We start from the raw sequence: 21,315 nt of genomic DNA on the forward strand, positions 1-21,315 counted from the left end.
GTGTTCCAGAGCGTGGAAATAACCCTGGAAGGTGAGAACCCTGAAGAAGGGACATCTCAAAACCCTGAACTGTTTACTGAACTGTCTTTATGTCTCTGTTGGGAAGAATGGGCCCTTAATAAACCTGAGTTTTGCCTGAAGACTTGGTGTCCCTGTCTCTATGCTCCAGATCCTCTGCATGCCTGCCTACCTACCAATGCTAATCCCCCCAAAATTGCGTGTACAGGCATTCAGCATGTCAGTGTATATAAAAATTGCATGCTTTATTTGGATAAATTATTAATTAGTGATGGCCCTCTCTTAAATCCTGACCAGTTTTGGTTACAGATCATTCTGAAAATAATTTTTTGTATTTTAGAATATTATAGCAAGCCTCACCTAAAGCTGACAGGATGAGGAGAGAAAGGGATAGACCCTGAGAGAGCTCCATCTGTTCTTGTGCTGCAGACTGAGTCACCTACTCGGGATTTGCCCTTTAATATGCCCCCTGCCTGCTGATTAATGTGTCGTATTAAGGAAGTAAAGCACAGTCGGCAAATTAAGTCCTTCCTTACGTCAATTTATATGTTGTTCACAATAGAAAAGTATAATCTGGAGATTACATTTTTAGATAAACTGGAGTGACTTTAACTTGTTACATTATCAGTTGTGTGGCTGCTGTATGCGCCTCACTGGAGCCCCTGTCTTTGCTTTGGGCTCTGTGTAACTTACACGATTCACCTTATCACACCTCTGGGTTTTCCCATAATAATATTTAAATGTGCGGTTTCATTCAATGGAAAGCATAATGATTTGGGAAAATACAAAAATCTCTCTTTTACATTTTGAGGTCTGACAAACAGTGTGTGCAGTGTGGTAATTTACCCAGAATGTGACAAATAATGCTCCCCTTAGTTCTCGTGCACAGAACAGTTCTGCCTGGGGTCCGACTTCTCTCTGCACCTCACACCACATAGAAGAACTTGGCACAAGGCTCAGAGCGCAGCAACAGCAGACACAGGCCAGTACTTAGCCCTATTTTAGCCTACATTGCAATAATAGGAGAGTAAAGCTGGCCATACACGCACCGATAATATCGTACGAAACCTTGTTTCGTACAATATTTGGTGCGTGTATGGCAAGTCGGTGAGTCAAGCGATATTGCAGGAGGCTGCTGATATCGGTCGACTTACCAATCGGGCCGGTTAAAAGATTTTGACCGGGCGCCATAGAAGGCGCCTGATCAAAATCTGCCTTCAGGGCTGAATCGGGAGAAGGAGGTAGAAATCTTATTGTTTCTACCTTCTTTTCTGCTGTTTCAGCCCTGAACGGTCAGTGGCCGATTGTACGATCTTTCGTGCGACCGATGGTCGCACGAAAGATCGAAAATCGCCACGTGTGTGGCCACCTTTAGAAGATGGGTAGGGGGTCTACATGCCCACCTCCCCCCACCCCTCATAAATAAAGCTCCAAAATGGAGCGTAGAGACTTACAGCAATTCTTATACATAAAGGCAATTAGCAAAGTGCAAAAAAATGGCAGATTGTGCCCATTTTTGCACTTTTCTAACCATTAATGACTCCTGATGTGTTAAATATTTAAATAATCAGTGTGTACTAAGGGTATTCAAGCAGATAAACTATTGTTTTACCTGTGCTGATATTTTAGGTTGATTCTCCCCCTGTTTTCTTTTAACAAGGGGGGATTCTCCAAAACCAACATTTATTTTTAAAGAGAAAGATCATCATTAAGGGGTGCATCTTGTGATACTGCAAGCACAAGGGAGTTTGGATTAGCTTCCTGCTCAATGACCCAGCTACCATGAAAACATAATGAACTAAAGTCCATTATTTTCAAGATTAAGACACCAATTGGCACATACTTTTGGAAAGGCAAAATGACAGGGCCATGCTAGTGGCAGATTTATTTTTAATTCATGTTGGCTTGTTTTTTAAGCATGACAGCTATCAATTTTGACTTTTGAGTGAGAGGCCAACAAGAAGTAATTATGTGTTATTTATTATTGCAGTTTGGCAGCTGTAAATTACTGGGAACATGCAGGTATTTTTGGATTATTATTGCTTATTACTCCACAAATGACTGGCAAACCACTTGCCCCTCACTGGTACATGTTTTGTGGGTGACAATCACCTGCTTTTCATTTGCCTTCAATGAAAAAGGCAAATAGCCTGTAGTTTTATCTTCAATGTGTACATTTTCATTTTAAATGACATTACAAATGTCATTTGGAATATACATTGTCAGTGCACTCTAATCCATGACAAAGGGACTCCTCAATTTACCCTTCACCTTTAGGCACCCCACTGAACCCCCTTGTTACATACCTTAATGTAACACCAGGAGACAGAAGTGGAGAAGTGGAGAAAATGGCCAAATCATTTATACACATTTTATCAAATAAATAGGACCTTGCCAGCCTAACCCAAGGCAATATTCCAAAGCCATAATTCCATAAGAGGTCGATACTATCCTCTGCCATTCCTCACTGAAGACTTCACTGAGTATTAGACCCCAAACTCTGCTACCAGCAGGAGCTGCATCACCAACCATGAGAGAAGTTCAGCAGCCCTGCTGCCGATCCTGGATCTGCAATGCCTCAATGATAGGAAATCCAAGCAGGCTGTCACCTAGCACAAGCAGTAGTAGCATCTATATCTATCAATCCACTGAGCAGTCACAGGAGAGAACCTCCTTTCTACCTCTGCTAAAATTTCCTGTGCAGTACGCTGGCATGGTCCTACCGCTGCTGTGACAAATAAAACTTAAACTATATTATCATATATCCCCTGTTTTGATTCAAAAGAAGGCAAAAAACCCAACCTGAAGCTAGTGCCGATTATGCCTCAAGAGGGAAAAAAATTCCTTCCTGCCCCCCATGGCGATCGGAAACATTCCCTGGATCAAGCAATCGTAGTTAACATGAATTAAATACAATGCTGACTCTTAAGTTTATAAAGATACAGAAAGCCCAATATAACAATGCATTCAGGAAAACATCCACATTCAGTTATTAATAGATAATATGAAAACAAAAAGAAGAGAAACTCGTTAACATTTTGAAAAACATACAAACAGGGGGAGGGGGTGGGATGTTTCTACCTGCTCAGAAGATAAGGAAGTGAGTGCTTCTTTTTCTGCCATCACATCCCTCTCTTTCTTCGCCCCCAGGCCAGCCTTCTCCTGCCTTAACTCTTCCCTTCTCCCCTTATCACAGTTGCACCTGGTTCTGCCAATTTCTAAATGTAAACCAGTGTAATCTGGCTGCTGGTCATTCGGATCCCTTGTCATAAGCGCAGCCTCTGCGCTTATACAGTAGCTCCAGGGCTTTCCTTTCTTGGGTTATTTGTTTAAAGGGGATGTTCTCAAAAAAGTGCACTTTCGCTCAGGGTTTTAATGCCTAAGGGGGTAATTTATTAACATTTGTAATTTTTTCATTTCCCCAAATCAAACTTTTTAGTGCTAAAAGAAATGTATTTAGATAATTGTTCTAATACACAAAGTTTTCAATATCTTAATTGTAAAAAATATAAAAAACCTGAATACAAGTTGGTGCCATCTATAAGCTGGCGAGGCCAAATACACATTGATGGGAGCGGTCCTTATCAAACTGTAAAATCTTTATTTCATTTGTGGTTTTACAGGTTTTTGGGATTTTTTTGTTTGTAAATAGCGCTGAGTGAATGTTTTCCAACATGGATTTGCAGCAAAATTCCACATTTAGCCATCAGTGACTTTTTTAATGAAACTGTGGCAAAAAAATCAGTAGGAGCGAGAAAAAACGGGCACTCACTTTAATGCATTTGGCCTGAGAAAAAAAACGAGAAAAAAATGCCCATTGACTTTGGAATAAGAAAAAAACATTGCGCTTGTAAAAAAAATAAAATCTGCTAGAAAAAAAGGCGATAGCCGCACAAGAGAACGCCCATTGACTTCTATAGATTTCATGAATTTTTTGCCATTTGAAACTAGGTGAAGCTGAAAACAATGAGGGGATTAACTTGTCCTTGAAAATGTGTCAAGGAAAGGCTGTCACTGACTATTCTATTCCTCTTCTATTCTAAGCCCCCATAGGACTTGATGGTACTTGACAGATAAAACCCGTTGAAATTTAAAAAAAAAAAAGGTAACTAAATATTAATAAATCACGAATTATGGGAGATATTTTTAAATACTAGATTTTTTTTTTCATGAAAAAATCAAGTTCTGGCGAAAACCCATTCATAAATCTCAAAATTATCTAGAATTAAGAAAAAAATCCAACTTTATCTCAAAATTCCTTAGTAAATGTGCCCCTAAATGTGTTTGGTGTAAACTATTATAACCTATAGCAAAATGTCAAAGATTTCCAAATCTAAAAAGTGTGAAACAATTACCGTATATACTCGAGTATAAGCCGATCCGAATATAAGACGAGGTACCTAATTTTACCTAAGAAAACTGGAAAAACATATTGACTCGAGTATAAGCCTATAGGGTGGGAAATGCAGCAGCTACTGCTAAGTTTTAATAATCAAAATAAATACCAATAAAATTACATTAATTGAGGCATCAGTGGGGTATATGTTTTTCAATATTTATTTCACAGAAAAACAGTAAACTAGCTCTGTAAGCGGAGAAGAGGGTCAACAAAAACAATATGAGTACTACCCCACGCTCATTGCACATTGGCAAACTGGCAGCAGACCCAGTCCCGGAGGAGATGTAAGGGGAAATAAGTATTGCTAGTGGGAGCCTAGGCCAGGGCACTGGAGGGTCTGGTTGCAGGTGGCCTAATTTGCACACAAAGGAGAGAGGGTGCTAGTCTGGAGGGACCCATGGCACCCGACTCGAGTATAAGCCGAGGGTGACTTTTTCAGCACATTTTGGGTGCTGAAAAACTAGGCTTATACTCTGATGTGCACAGCCCTATGGGAAGGTTTTGCTGTACCAGCTTAGGAATTAAGTAGTCCTATGGCAGTGAATATCTTTGCCTCTGGCAAACCTGGCACCAGTGGCCTTCCTTATGTACAGTTATTATGAGTTGGTGTTTGGCCAAACTTCATACTGATCAGAATGAGAAGCATGTCTGGCAAATAAAAGTCCGTCTTAAACTAAGTAAGCAATACATCAAATATTTGTTTAAGATACACTACATATCACAGCAATATGCACATAACTCACAGTTTCCTTCTTCACTCTATGTTCTGTGCAACGTTTATAAGATCTTTTATATTATTATGTACATAGAATCACTGTCTCCAGCAGCACATTACAAAAATCAATATCAAGTATAAGATTTTACTAAAACAGATAAGTGCAAGGGCCGTGCTCACAGAGCTTACAATCTAAATGGGAAGGGGAGTAAAACATACGGGTGACCTAGATGGTGGTACAGTTCTTGTTTATCCAGATACTGGCGGTAAGTTTGTATTGTAAATCACTAATTAATATGTGCACGAGAGATTAGTTAAGCTGGTCGAACATGGTCAAGTTTGGTTGGCAGTTTGTGTAATTTAGAGCTTAATGCCTGACCAACTGCACATATGGCAAGTTGTAGGATTGTCAGCCTAAATGGAAAATATCTGTCTGTTGGCTCAAAGGAAAAGGAGCTACCTTTCCAAAGCTCTAAAGGTCGCCATACACGTGTTTGGTAACTGTCTATTCAGCTTACAGGATGGCTACCATGCAGGTTGGCCATGTGGGTGCTTACCTTTAAACATCAGGAAAGGTGGCAAGGTTTTTGAGGGCTGAGAATTTAAACTTGGATTAGGGAGTGGGGTTTTAGTGTAGGGTTTATTTTAAAGGAATAGAAACTCCTGACATGTTTTGGAGTAGAAAGAGAGGTACATGAGTCTGGCTGTGGTGTTCATGATGCAGAGCTGTTGCCCAACCCCATGTCATGAGGGAGACAATGATCAAGTCTTGGTTTATTTTGGGCCTGAATCCTCTTCACACTAAATGATAACATGAAATAACCTCTCAAAAAGGCCTGAAGTGGATGGTTATCTCCCTCATGGCTCTGCATAATGGACTGGAGTGGAATTCATTTAGACGGGGGGAATCCACAGAGCAGTGTGTTGTAATCACATATACTGGATATGATGGGAACATGGATGAGTATTTCATTAGTTTCCTGTGCAAGTCAGAAAGGGTAAACGTCTCTAGGTTGAAGTCAATATCTGGATGCAAAAAGTAAAAACCTCATTTTGTGTATGATATACAGAAGCCTCGTTGATGTTTGTGTACCAATTTCAGTTACACAGGTTTTATTGTGTTCTACATGACACTCATGCTTTACATACAGTAACATGCACTAAACAAATCTGTCCCATTTGGAAAAGCTTCAGTTCCAGACCTGTCCCAACTCACTTCTATAGGGCAGATTAGGTAAAGATTCCACTGATGTCTCCATATGAGACTGCTTCCTGTACTGTCTGAGGAAATGAAAGTCTCTTTGTGATTGTTGTTTTGTTCTGCTGAGAAGACAAGAAACAGAAGTCACTATTCTGACCCACAGCTTGTGTGCTCCATTAGTAGCAACTGGGGTGAATTTATCTCTCTTTATCTCATGTCTCCAACGCTGGGAATAAACTACAAAACAAAACACATGTGACAATATAAGAGAACAAGATCTATTTTATACATTTAGAGGATAAGTAAACCTTTAAGACATTTATTTCATACAGAATGCCGGAGCTCAAGCTCAGGAGCCACTATTTTTAATCTGTCGAAATCAACTTGTTTCACTTTTTATTAAAGAACACAGAACATAGACAATCATTCTGCTTAGCAAAAACTCTCCTAATGAGATCTGCAGGGCAAACAACAAGAATACATTATGTGAAAGCTCCTATTAACACAAATGAAAATAATTACCTGGATTATCTGGGAGTTTTCCTGAAGTTATTATACAAATCAGTATGTGGGAATTGAAGTTCCTGTTCAGGTGAGAAATATAAAAAATAAATATATTTATATCTCTACATTCACATGTACTTTGCTTCAAGCACATGTTTTATAAGTATGTTTATTAATAAAAGAAAAGCCGAAAACGTTTTGTTCGGTGAAATTAATTTTACATGTCCGTTAAGCATAAGGCTTGTATACAGGTCATGGAACTCTTGAGGCATTATTGTTATTTATATAAAAGTATATATACTTCCCACAGTTCTTTATGTAAGTAAGGGGATACGTACAGTACCAAAGACATTACACATACATGCAATAACATCTCACTGAAGCAGATACACAAGGGCTCATTTACAATGCAGGGAGCTGTGTGCAAAGTGTAAAAAAAGGCCACAATCAAGCATTTTTTTGCACTTTGCATCCTGCATTCTAATACCCCTAACGCAGGAAGGCAAGGCGTGGCATGTAGGAAGCCCCCCACTTGCCCCCAACTTGTACTTCTGGAGTGAGTAAATGACCCCTACAGAGTTGTAACCATATAATGTTAAACAACACAAGGGAAGGGCCTCGCACACAAGACCTTACAATCTAAAAGGAAAGGGCTTATATTATTACACTCTTTATGTGTTCTTTACATGACCTCTTTTTACTCATTAATACAATTCTCTGTAATTTCAACACTTGCCTCTACAATATAATAAATGTTTATGTTCCCTGTACGCCCTGTGCCTCTCCTTATCCAACTATCTCTGGAATTTTCCCCTTTTGGAACTTCCTTCTTTAGTGCACTTATAAAGGTTGCCTTTCACATTTATAAAGGTTGAGGAAACATATATATTATGATATTAATTGCCATAAAATACATATCAATGTACCTGATAGCTGGATTCCTGGGGCTTATTTCTTGCCATGTTCTCCTGTCAGAGAAACAATATAATAAAATTAATTTTACAAATCTTTGGGATCAGTCAATTACAAATAATGTTCTGTGAAACAAATCTACACAAGCTGGCCATACAACTTAAAGCAGTGATCCCCAACCAGTGGCTCAGGGGCAACATGTTGCTCCCCAATCCCTTGGATGTTGCTCTCAGTGCCCCCAAACCAGGGAGTTATTTTTTAATTCCTGACTTGGGGGCAAGTTTTGGTTGAATAAAAACAAGATTTACTACAAAATAAAGCCCCTGTAAGCTGATAGTGTGCATAGAGGCTGCCTAATAGCCAATCACAGCCCTTATTTGGCTCCTCCATGAACTTTTATGGTGCTTGTGTTGCTCCCCAAGTATTTTTACATCTGACTGTGGCTCACGAGTAAGAAAGGTTGGGGATCCCTGCCTTAAAGGGATCTTGTCATGATTTTTATTGTGTTCCTTTTATTTCTGAATTACACTGTTTACATTGCAAATAATTGATTCTGTCATTTCAAATTTTATTCTTGAACCAACAAATGTATTTTTTAGCTGTAATATTGGTGTGTAGGTGCCATCTCAGTGCATTGTGCCTGAGTCTGAGCTTTCAGAAGGAGCCAGCGCTACACATTAGAACTGCTTTCAGGTAACTTATTGTTTCCATGCCTGCAGAAAAAATTAGCTCATCACTACTGCTGACTTGTTCTCAAGGGGCCAAATTAGCAGCTTAAATCTGCCTGTGTCTGACCAGCTTTAGATTCGGTTTTAGTTAAGGTTTATAGTGCTTTCAAAAATCACGTATTTAATTTGGGAAGCTGTTAAAAAGAAAGTACAAATACATTTAGAAATATAGATGGAGAATAATGAAGATTTAGTGAGTCAAAGCTTCACGAAAATTAGATCAACTGCTGTATATTCAATATAAAGTGAAGTCCTCCAATGAAAAGCCCTTGTAGCCTCCTCATGTCCCCCTGCTCCCCGGTTAGACATTTCCCAGTATAGATATGCCTATTCTAATAGCCTTGAGTGAAAGATTCTGCTACTACCCAGCTGTTTGTTGGTCTCTGTGACATGCCCATCAGTATTTCTGCCGGGTATTTGTTGGCTGCCATTGTTATATCTATTAACTAGTTGTCTGTATCAGTGATATTCAGATGTAGACCCTACAGAAAATCTGTTTGTGGAACAGTGAACTGAATATCACTTCACCTGAGCATGAATTTATGATTACCTGAAGTTCACAATATAGTTACAGCCAATGGCAAGATTATGAGACACTACAGAATCCAACAGATTTTCAACAGAATTCCTAATTATTAGGTTCTATTTGAAGTACAGTCGTAGTTGTCCCTAAACTCCCTATCTGGTTATCACTTCCAACACTATTACATTTGACACAGTACGACAGCAGGATCCTTGAAAAACTACTAAAATTATATAACCTGATTAAATGTAAAATGAGCACAAACAGACATGGACTTTCCCCAGTTTTTTTTAAAATGAGCAAAATAGAGCAGATTGTACCGTTGATCCTGTAATGATACGGTCATAAGTGTTTGGTGCTTGGGCACCGGTATTCTCATATACAGGATTTGTTGGAGTTGAAGTGTCTGTAAAGAAGAAAAAAAGTGTGATTTAGAATATATGAAAGAGGTACTTAGGGTATGTCTATGACCCCTAACACAGCTGGGGTTGTGCTAACATGGATGCAGTGCTTGCGAAAACTGATGTTGGTTGGAATTAATGGAACTCATTGCTATTCCATATGGTTGCACTGGACAACAATGTGTCCCCTCCAAATCAAGCGTATGTGCTCCTATTCACACTGGGGAATTCACACTGGGGGTCAAGAGACCCTACAGACTTGTGCCTAAAGAATTGGGCACAGGCATCATTTTGACACCACTTGATGAGCTCGACATAAATCTGAGAAATTACATCTGATTCATGTTGAAATGCAAGTGCTATTGTGCATTTTGAGACATTGGCCACAATGATGTCAAGTCCACAATACTAAACAGCACCAAATTCAGTTAATTTAAAGCCTCATTTAGTAACAACAAGTGCTCATTACAGTGTTCTGCGCAGCAGCATTTAGGGCTCTATCTAGGGCCCTTTATTAATTTAGCAGTTGTGTCAAATGCAACTCCTTCTACAATTGCATTGTAGGTAAAAAAACATTGTGACTTGCATCCAAACTTGCACTTTGCACACTGCATTTGTGGTTGAAAATGACCTGTAATAATATTTCACAGTTCTTCATTTATACCCTTTAGTCACCTCTTTTAGCTGCTCAATTTGCATCATTTAAATACTTTACTCTGTGCCTGTGTGCTCTAGTGTGTGTGCAAAGTCTATAAACCCCCCATTATATTAATTTAACAAGGCAATTCTGTGGTTCTATCCAGTAAGATCTAAACTTGGCTCAATAATATAAGACAATAACAATGTTTAGACACATTTATAACTATGCATTTGAAAAGCTTTAAGTTTCTAGTTATGGGCTCAGAAGACAATGTTGGGGAAGGTGCCATCACTAAGCACTCACTGTTCTTGTTCTTCTTGCGGAGAATGAAGATTACGGTGAGAGGTATCAGCGCTACAACAAACAGGGCAGCGATCACAATGCCGGCTATTGCACCAGGGGAGAGTTGGTTGGAAGCTAAAATGTTGAGAGCAGAACTTGGAATCAGGTGTTAAAAGGCACCATTCCGGCACAGGGAATGAGCAAACAAGCAAATTAGATATTTCTGTTATGGAGAATTCACACTAGCATTTGATTGTATCTTAAGGACTTCAATGTTATTGAATTTATGTTTGTAGTTTGATAGAAAACACACAAGAGTTGACTTTTTAACATAGGGGCTAAATTGCACCAATGTACATATTCATGGCAACCAGGCAACTGTTTCCTTTCATTTTATAACTTATAAAAGCCCGGTCAGAATTGGTTGTTAATGTAACTGCCCTGGTGCTGTTTAAAACTAACCCCATTTCTGTCTATCAGTCTGTGTTGTTGGTGGGACTTTATTCCCCCTCTCTGTGACAGAAATCACATCACACACTTCTAGTTCTGCTTTAATTGGTGCCTTCTCTCTCTATACCTGCAATTATCTGTCTTGTTAGATTTCATTTTGTGAAATTATCTGTCTTGTTAGATTTCATTATGTGTGTGGCACAAGTCAGAATTTAGAAGAAGATGGACACCCCTTCTTATTACTGGAAATGGATATTTGCACTTATCAGTGTCAACCCAAGTATGTGTTTTCTGCTTTGTGGCAACAGTTTGTGGAAGGCCTTTCCCAATTTTAGTGGCATTATAACTCCAGTCACAAAGTAAGGCACACACAGAAGGGATCATTCACAATGTCCCACACAGTGTGCAAAGTGTGAGTAGCTGCAGGCAACTAAAGGGGCAGGTGGGGAGTAGGTGTCCCCCCCTCCCACCTGATACCCACCCCTACGTTGCATGTTATTTAGATGCGCAAGGTAATGGGCGGACTCTTGCACTTGCCCTTGTGTCCACTGGGGTTGTAAATGACCCCTAGAATGTTTGTAATAAAACTGCTAAACTACTAGACTTAAAGCAACACAAAGACACCCAGTGCTAATGCAGTAAATGTATTGTCTTGTGGAAAACCAATGTTGGCTAATGACTAATAAAAAGTACCCTGCCTTGTTTACCCCTGTGCTTCATTATTTTTGAACTTCTGTGTTTGCAACACATCTGTATATTTAAGATTTTCACTGCTGATAGAAACAAATGGCTGTATAACCCCATGTGACATGTTTAAGGTTGTACCACATTTTCTTTGATGGGGCTGCTAAGCTTAAATACCGTATTTTCCGGTGTATAAGACGACTGGGCGTATAAGACGATCCCCCAATGTTTCCAGTTAAAATATAGAGTTTGGAATATACTCGCTGTATAAGACTACCCCTCTTCAAACACTCGTTACTCATTATATAGCTTTTGCATCTTTGTCAACATCAATCACAGGCAATTCCAGCCTGATGCTGAAGGACCAGGGCAAAAGTCCTGCCTGGCCCAGGGAAAGTAGCAATAGAGCGCCCGGAACCCCCCAAGCAAACCTAACTAGAGTTGGCCAAAACACACCTGAAACATGCCAAAATCCTTGTGGGAAAATGCACTGTGGACAGATGAGACAAAATCAGAGCTTTTTGGTAACGAATATCTAATTATTTACATGGAAAAAATGAAACCTTCAAAGAAAAGAGCAGAAGAGGCTACAGGGAATTTACTAATAGTAAACATCTGGTTGCCACATGACTATCATGAGTCCCAGGAACAATGTAACAACCCTCCTGTTGCACTGACAGCTAGAGTAGTTGGAATGTGTAAGTGCCAGCAAATGTAGATATTGCATTGCTGTAGTTGCTGCTTCAAGCCTTTGCCTGCCAGCACACTCAGCAAGAAAAACATTTGATTACATATAAGAAAATACATAAAATGGTTAACTACTCCCCAGTGAAGCTTCTATCAAGTCCATTTTGCATTTATAAAAAATCATGCTGCTTTTTAACTTTTTGCTATTATTTTTTGTTAAAATACTAAAGTATTTACATTGCGTCTGACTGAAGGCTGCAGTGCACAGGTGGAATTCTGCCTCTGGCACACTCTAGGAACACAAGAGAGTCCCTCTGTCGCGCCGCTGTCACCCCGCCAACCCCCCCGTGCGCTGCCCCAGCGCTGCCCCAGCGCATCCCCTTGTTGCGCCGCTCTCACCACCCCCCCTGTGCGCACAGACGTCGCGTACGCGCAAGACGCAGCGTCGCAAGGCGTGACGTCTGTGCGCACAGGGCGGGGGGTGAGAGCGGCGCAACAAGGGTATGCGCCGGTTGAAAGAGGATGTGCGGGGTGCCCAAGGATGCCAGGTTGACATTAGCTTTTATTTTGTGCAGTACGAACGGTGGGATGCAGGGGGGGCCTAACATACATCCACACGGGTGCGGGGGTGCAAGCGTACCCAGCGTATAAGACGACCCTCGACTTTGGCACCGATTTTTTGGGGTTAAAAAGTCGTCTTATACGCCGGAAAATACGGTACTCTATATCCACAAGGTATAACTACAAATCTGTAATTATAATAACCACATGCAGGCATTTATGCAGCAATGAAAATATCTTTCAGGAGATATGCACCAATATTCTATAGTATACCTGTCACACTGAGTTCAAAGAGGAAAGTTGATTTTCCCATAACATTTTCAGCTTCACATTCATAAATTCCACTTTCACTGGCAGTCACTGAAGATATCACCAGCTCTGATTTATAATGACTGGAAATGACTGAGCTCTTTCCTCCATTGGTTAAAAGCGATTGCTCAGGGTTAAGATGGAACCAGGAGAATGTTGCAGGAAGTGCCTGAATTCTGGGAGAAACAGTTCTGCTCCAGGCTAAGCTGACAGACATGGTGACATTTTCTCCTTTCTTCACTGAAGAGATAGAGTTACTGGGTGACCCGAATGGAGTTCCTAAACAAAATAAATTAATTAAATGTATACATGGTATGGGACCTGTTATTCAGAATGCTCAGGACAGGGTTTTCTGGATAAGAGGTCTTTTTGTAATTTCTGTACTTTGTCTACCAATAGGATTTAAAACTCAGTAGGATTGTTTTGCCTCCAATAGGGATTAATTATATTTTAGTACAAGGTACTGTTTTGTTATTACAGAGAAATAGGAAATATGTTTTCAAATTTTGAAATACTTGATTAAATTTGAGTCTATGACAGATGGCCTTCCCGTATTTCAGGAGTTTCTGCATAAGGGGTTTCCGAATAACAGATCCTATACCTGTAACACAGTGGCACTATATTAAGTAAAATAAAAAACTGATAAAACTGGCAATCTTGCAAGAACTCCTACTACTTTGGTCCTTTAGCTTTTAGGTAAACAGTGTTGGACTGGGGTAACCTGAGAACCTGGTACCAAGTGCCCAAAAGCAGGCTACTTTATTATTACTTAATTTTACTTACATGCTGCAGTCTATACATTTGTGTATATATATATATATATATATATATATATATATATATAAGTCCAAAATGGGAAGCACACCAATAAAAGTTACTATACCTTGGTGCTAGAGCCAGGGAATCTTTAAATCGAAAAAATGTCAGCACTCTTAGGATTTTCACATGAAGTCACAACAAACCATCAAGGCTATTATAATGCAAACGGTGAGTCTTTATTACCAACGTTTCAGTCCGCACTTGGGACTTTCGTCAGGGAATACAGAGTGAGAGCATACACATCAGCGTTTTTAAGAAGAAAATGGCGCCAAAAGATAACGTTGCTAAGCAACCGAGAGTAAACAACACAAACAGCCAAAACGTATCAAGGGGTTAAAGTAAACAAACAAAGTGACAGAAGTAGAAGTGTGTGCGTTTATTTAATCGCTCTGTCTCAATAGCCGCGCTGCAGCAGGTAGTCAGAGGGATACTTACAGCCGATCTTGACGGGGAATGCCGGACAGCGAACCGCTCCTTGTAGAGCAGGAGACAATAGTGCGTACATAGAGATGGCAATACGGAGAGCCGGGCGTTGCTATGCAGGTGCGGCCAGTAGAGACGCCGTTTTACGGCATTGCTATGCAGATAAGGCGGGTGGAGACGCCGTGGTATGACACGGGCGTACTCCCCCTCCTGGTCAAAGCTCATATGAGAGTAGCCCCAGGGTATAGCGCTATCATCGCGCTCAGTGCAGGGACAGCGGGGGATCCCGCCACTCGGTAGTAGCCGAGTAGTGGTAGCCAAGCCCAAGTCCTCTTAATGGGGTACTATGATGGGGGAATAGCCACCTTTTAGAAAGTATATGCCTGGCTGGATTGTTACCCCACGCGGGGCATGTTGCAGAAAGATGCACATCTCGTAAAACTGAATACCCCCCGCGGGGTGTACCTAGTGTCGGGTTGCTGTCCTGGCAAGGGCCTCATACGCATGAGGTGCTAGTAGTAAAGAAACGGCTGTCCCCAGCACAGGACCAAGGTTCGGGAGATCAGAGGATTTTTGCAGTACACACACCGTGAACGAGATAGGGAAATGCATAAAGTAGTTTTGGGAACACAGACAGATAGGTATAGTGTTACAGATAAAGATTGAAGAGTATAGTGTCGGTTAGATTTTAACAATTATAGCGCAGTTCTAGGATACTCAGATATAGAAGAGAGGCAGATAAGGAGGAAAGAAATAAGCAAACTGACACATAGTTCAGTACTAGTGGAGAGAGCATACAGCTCTGATCTAGAGGCATAAAAAGTCTCAACATGTTCTATATACAATGTAGCTAAATTGAGTGATACACGGGCAGACAGAGTCACAACTGTTACAAGAAGAGACATAGTAAACCACTAAAGCAAAATTGGTTACAGTGAAGGCGAGGAGGAGTCCAGATACAGTCATAATCTAGCTGGAATCACCAGGGGATGTTCAAATAAAGCATCCCAGTGGTAGTGTTTCATTAAGTCCCTTCGGGGCTACACAATCCAATCTGTGGATCCACCTGGATTCCCTTTGTAGTAGGGCAAGGTCCCTGTTTCCCCCTCTCGATAGGGGGGGCTGGAAGTCGATGGCCATGCATCTGAAGGTGGGTAAAGAATGCCTCATACATAGGAAATGCCTTGCGACCGGTTGGTCTGCCTTGCCTTCTTTCAGTGCCCTGCTCACTGCAGAGCGATGATTTGCAATGCGGTCACGTAGAGTGGTGATGGTTTTACCCACGTAGTACATACCACATGGGCAGGTAATGATGTAGATAATATAGGTAGAAGTGCAAGTAAGTCTATAATTTATTCTAAGTCTTTTGCCCGTGAGGGGATGAGGGAAGTTAGGCCCAGTCAGTAGGCATCTGCATGTGGTGCAGTCAGGGCACTTGTAGCAGCCCAGTTTCTTCTGTTTGGAAAGCCAGTCCATCTGAGATTTCGGGGGTCCCTTGAAATCAGTTTTGACTAGTAGATCCCTCAAGCTACTGCTTCTTCTATATCCCAGCATCGGCTGGTTGGAAAGGTGCAGAGATAAAGTTTCATCTTGATTGATCATTGACCAATTTCTCCGGATGCTCTTGGATAGAAAAGATGATGTGGCATTATATGTGGTAGTAAAAATCAGGGGGGGGGGTTTTGACACCTCCCGTTTTTCTTTGGAAATTAGTTCATCCTGAGTGTGTAGAAGCGCCCTTTGTAGCTGCGGTTGCAGCTGGGTGTCCGTGTAGCCTCTTTCCAGGAACCTATTGTACATCTCCTCAAGTTGGATTTTAGCTGTATTAGGTGAGCTATTATTTCTAATAACCCGCAAAAATTGGGAATAGGGAATACCCCTGATAGTGGCAGGGGGATGGTGGCTCGTGGCGTGTAATATGGAATTACGATCGGTAGATTTTCGGAAGAGTCTGGTCCCCAGCCCTGAATTCGTCTTGTGAATGTTTAGATCCAGGAAATCGACATTATCCTCATGATAATTCAAAGTGAGTTTAATGGGGTTGTCTAGAGAATTTAGTTCCAGGTGGAATTGTAGTAGGCTATCTAAGTCCCCATTCCAAACAAGGAAGAGATCATCAATATAGCGAAAGTAAGTGAGGATAGAGTTACCCAATAGGGGGAGGATATATGCCTCCTCAAAGTGGTGCATGTACAGGTTGGCATAGGATGGTGCCAGGGCACTACCCATCGCGGTGCCTGACACTTGGAGGTAAAAGGAGCTTTCAAAACGGAAGTAGTTTCTAGTCAAAGTCAGTTCCAGAAGTTGTAGCAGGAACTCAATCGGTGTGTTCATAGGGGGATTATTTAACAAAGCTTTACGGGTTGCCCATATCCCTTGGTCGTGGGGTATTACTGTATATAGGCTCTTTACATCCATGGTGACCAGGAAACTGTTCTCAGGGATGTCACTAAGGTCCTTAAGCCTCTGTATCACGTGTGTAGAGTCCCTAGTATATGACTGCATGGATTTAACTAGAGGTTGCAAGAAAGAATCGATGTAAGTAGCGACAGATTGGTATAGTGAGCCCACTGCCGAGATGATGGGTCGGCCTGGGGGTGCTGAGAGGGATTTGTGTATTTTTGGTAACGTGTAAATTATAGGTATGCGTGGGTATTCAGTGTTCATATATTGGGCAGTATCCTGGTCAACCCACCCTGCGTAGAGGGCTGAGGAGATAAGGGAGTCCAATTCTCTTTTGAACCTGCTGGTAGGGTCCCCAGGGAGGAGTTTATATGTGGCAGAGTCTCTAAGTTGTCCTAATAATTCGTCTCTGTAGTAACCATAATCCAAAAGTACAATAGACCCACCCTTATCCGCGGGCCAAATTACCAGATTAGCGTCCTCCTGTAGAGTTTTAATTGCTCGGCGTTCCACTATTGAGAGATTGGGATAAGATCGTGCCATTTTAGCTGTAGCTTTGGCCTCTAAGTTAAGAACTTTACCAAACGTACGCACCGCCGCTGGGGTGTTGGGAGGTTCAAAGTGGCTTTTGGCCCTAAAGGGGGGCTGTGTGTCCCTAGGTGTGTTTCTAAAGTGTTCTTTTAGCCTAAGCTTCCTCTGAAACTTGTATATGTCTACAAGGGTATCGAATGTATTGGGTATAGTACTAGGTACAAAGGAGAGACCCTTGCAGAGTAATGAGGTCTCACCCGGTGTGAGGAGATGTCTGCTCAGATTGAAAACTATGTTTTCTTCCCCCTTGGTGGTTTCCCCCTTACGCTTGTGGCCCCCTCTCCTGGTGGGTCTCCTCCTTCTTTCCTTGATCTTGTGGTTACCCCTAAAAAAGGCCTATTGCCAGGATTGTCAGTGTTCACACTATTGTTAGTGGTGGAACAAGTTGGGAAGGAACTGATATCCATACGGGCAGACATTAATGCACTAGAGCTACAACACCTAGAATCCCTCAGGGCAGACACTACATCAGACTGGTTACACAAAATACAGACGAATATAGATAAGTACAAACAAGACTTAACTAACTTTAAACAGAAAAAACTACATAAAGTGGCAGATGACTATAAACACAAGAGGGTCTACGGGTGGCTATTGGGTCTAAGACCAGGTGATCAAGGAAGGAGACCTATCAGACGTAAAAGACTTCCCAGATCCTTAGCAACTGTTGACAGCTCAGACCAGTCTACCGACTCAGACACTGTGAACACTGACAATCCTGGCAATAGGCCTTTTTTAGGGGTAACCACAAGATCAAGGAAAGAAGGAGGAGACCCACCAGGAGAGGGGGCCACAAGCGTAAGGGGGAAACCACCAAGGGGGAAGAAAACATAGTTTTCAATCTGAGCAGACATCTCCTCACACCGGGTGAGACCTCATTACTCTGCAAGGGTCTCTCCTTTGTACCTAGTACTATACCCAATACATTCGATACCCTTGTAGACATATACAAGTTTCAGAGGAAGCTTAGGCTAAAAGAACACTTTAGAAACACACCTAGGGACACACAGCCCCCCTTTAGGGCCAAAAGCCACTTTGAACCTCCCAACACCCCAGCGGCGGTGCGTACGTTTGGTAAAGTTCTTAACTTAGAGGCCAAAGCTACAGCTAAAATGGCACGATCTTATCCCAATCTCTCAATAGTGGAACGCCGAGCAATTAAAACTCTACAGGAGGACGCTAATCTGGTAATTTGGCCCGCGGATAAGGGTGGGTCTATTGTACTTTTGGATTATGGTTACTACAGAGACGAATTATTAGGACAACTTAGAGACTCTGCCACATATAAACTCCTCCCTGGGGACCCTACCAGCAGGTTCAAAAGAGAATTGGACTCCCTTATCTCCTCAGCCCTCTACGCAGGGTGGGTTGACCAGGATACTGCCCAATATCTGAACACTGAATACCCACGCATACCTATAATTTACACGTTACCAAAAATACACAAATCCCTCTCAGCACCCCCAGGCCGACCCATCATCTCGGCAGTGGGCTCACTATACCAATCTGTCGCTACTTACATCGATTCTTTCTTGCAACCTCTAGTTAAATCCATGCAGTCATATACTAGGGACTCTACACACGTGATACAGAGGCTTAAGGACCTTAGTGACATCCCTGAGAACAGTTTCCTGGTCACCATGGATGTAAAGAGCCTATATACAGTAATACCCCACGACCAAGGGATATGGGCAACCCGTAAAGCTTTGTTAAATAATCCCCCTATGAACACACCGATTGAGTTCCTGCTACAACTTCTGGAACTGACTTTGACTAGAAACTACTTCCGTTTTGAAAGCTCCTTTTACCTCCAAGTGTCAGGCACCGCGATGGGTAGTGCCCTGGCACCATCCTATGCCAACCTGTACATGCACCACTTTGAGGAGGCATATATCCTCCCCCTATTGGGTAACTCTATCCTCACTTACTTTCGCTATATTGATGATCTCTTCCTTGTTTGGAATGGGGACTTAGATAGCCTACTACAATTCCACCTGGAACTAAATTCTCTAGACAACCCCATTAAACTCACTTTGAATTATCATGAGGATAATGTCGATTTCCTGGATCTAAACATTCACAAGACGAATTCAGGGCTGGGGACCAGACTCTTCCGAAAATCTACCGATCGTAATTCCATATTACACGCCACGAGCCACCATCCCCCTGCCACTATCAGGGGTATTCCCTATTCCCAATTTTTGCGGGTTATTAGAAATAATAGCTCACCTAATACAGCTAAAATCCAACTTGAGGAGATGTACAATAGGTTCCTGGAAAGAGGCTACACGGACACCCAGCTGCAACCGCAGCTACAAAGGGCGCTTCTACACACTCAGGATGAACTAATTTCCAAAGAAAAACGGGAGGTGTCAAAACCCCCCCCCCCTGATTTTTACTACCACATATAATGCCACATCATCTTTTCTATCCAAGAGCATCCGGAGAAATTGGTCAATGATCAATCAAGATGAAACTTTATCTCTGCACCTTTCCAACCAGCCGATGCTGGGATATAGAAGAAGCAGTAGCTTGAGGGATCTACTAGTCAAAACTGATTTCAAGGGACCCCCGAAATCTCAGATGGACTGGCTTTCCAAACAGAAGAAACTGGGCTGCTACAAGTGCCCTGACTGCACCACATGCAGATGCCTACTGACTGGGCCTAACTTCCCTCATCCCCTCACGGGCAAAAGACTTAGAATAAATTATAGACTTACTTGCACTTCTACCTATATTATCTACATCATTACCTGCCCATGTGGTATGTACTACGTGGGTAAAACCATCACCACTCTACGTGACCGCATTGCAAATCATCGCTCTGCAGTGAGCAGGGCACTGAAAGAAGGCAAGGCAGACCAACCGGTCGCAAGGCATTTCCTATGTATGAGGCATTCTTTACCCACCTTCAGATGCATGGCCATCGACTTCCAGCCCCCCCTATCGAGAGGGGGAAACAGGGACCTTGCCCTACTACAAAGGGAATCCAGGTGGATCCACAGATTGGATTGTGTAGCCCCGAAGGGACTTAATGAAACACTACCACTGGGATGCTTTATTTGAACATCCCCTGGTGATTCCAGCTAGATTATGACTGTATCTGGACTCCTCCTCGCCTTCACTGTAACCAATTTTGCTTTAGTGGTTTACTATGTCTCTTCTTGTAACAGTTGTGACTCTGTCTGCCCGTGTATCACTCAATTTAGCTACATTGTATATAGAACATGTTGAGACTTTTTATGCCTCTAGATCAGAGCTGTATGCTCTCTCCACTAGTACTGAACTATGTGTCAGTTTGCTTATTTCTTTCCTCCTTATCTGCCTCTCTTCTATATCTGAGTATCCTAGAACTGACAGTATATATTGTCAGTGTTCACACTATTGTTAGTGGTGGAACAAGTTGGGAAGGAACTGATATCCATACGGGCAGACATTAATGCACTAGAGCTACAACACCTAGAATCCCTCAGGGCAGACACTACATCAGACTGGTTACACAAAATACAGACGAATATAGATAAGTACAAACAAGACTTAACTAACTTTAAACAGAAAAAACTACATAAAGTGGCAGATGACTATAAACACAAGAGGGTCTACGGGTGGCTATTGGGTCTAAGACCAGGTGATCAAGGAAGGAGACCTATCAGACGTAAAAGACTTCCCAGATCCTTAGCAACTGTTGACAGCTCAGACCAGTCTACCGACTCAGACACTGTGAACACTGACAATCCTGGCAATAGGCCTTTTTTAGGGGTAACCACAAGATCAAGGAAAGAAGGAGGAGACCCACCAGGAGAGGGGGCCACAAGCGTAAGGGGGAAACCACCAAGGGGGAAGAAAACATAGTTTTCAATCTGAGCAGACATCTCCTCACACCGGGTGAGACCTCATTACTCTGCAAGGGTCTCTCCTTTGTACCTAGTACTATACCCAATACATTCGATACCCTTGTAGACATATACAAGTTTCAGAGGAAGCTTAGGCTAAAAGAACACTTTAGAAACACACCTAGGGACACACAGCCCCCCTTTAGGGCCAAAAGCCACTTTGAACCTCCCA

General features: G+C 41.9%; 1 protein-coding gene across 1 annotated transcript in view; it reads right to left on the reverse strand.

Annotated features, from left to right (window-relative positions):
* Positions 1-4,856: 4,856 nt before the first annotated feature.
* LOC101732140 (carcinoembryonic antigen-related cell adhesion molecule 1) overlaps positions 4,857-21,315 on the reverse strand; it is a 28,192-nt gene continuing 11,733 nt past the window's right edge. Inside the window, exons 6-11 of the mRNA XM_031906536.1 lie at positions 12,979-13,293; positions 10,345-10,458; positions 9,321-9,406; positions 7,764-7,805; positions 6,856-6,917; positions 4,857-6,570 (exon numbers count right to left, since the gene is read on the reverse strand). Coding sequence (XP_031762396.1) covers positions 6,861-6,917; positions 7,764-7,805; positions 9,321-9,406; positions 10,345-10,458; positions 12,979-13,293 — 614 coding nt within the window. The 3' untranslated portion in view covers positions 4,857-6,570; positions 6,856-6,860. The remainder of the gene's footprint in view (positions 6,571-6,855; positions 6,918-7,763; positions 7,806-9,320; positions 9,407-10,344; positions 10,459-12,978; positions 13,294-21,315) is intronic.

Source organism: Xenopus tropicalis, chromosome 7, assembly GCF_000004195.4.
Source record: "Xenopus tropicalis strain Nigerian chromosome 7, UCB_Xtro_10.0, whole genome shotgun sequence".
In the NCBI taxonomy this organism is placed as follows: Eukaryota; Metazoa; Chordata; class Amphibia; order Anura; family Pipidae; genus Xenopus; species Xenopus tropicalis.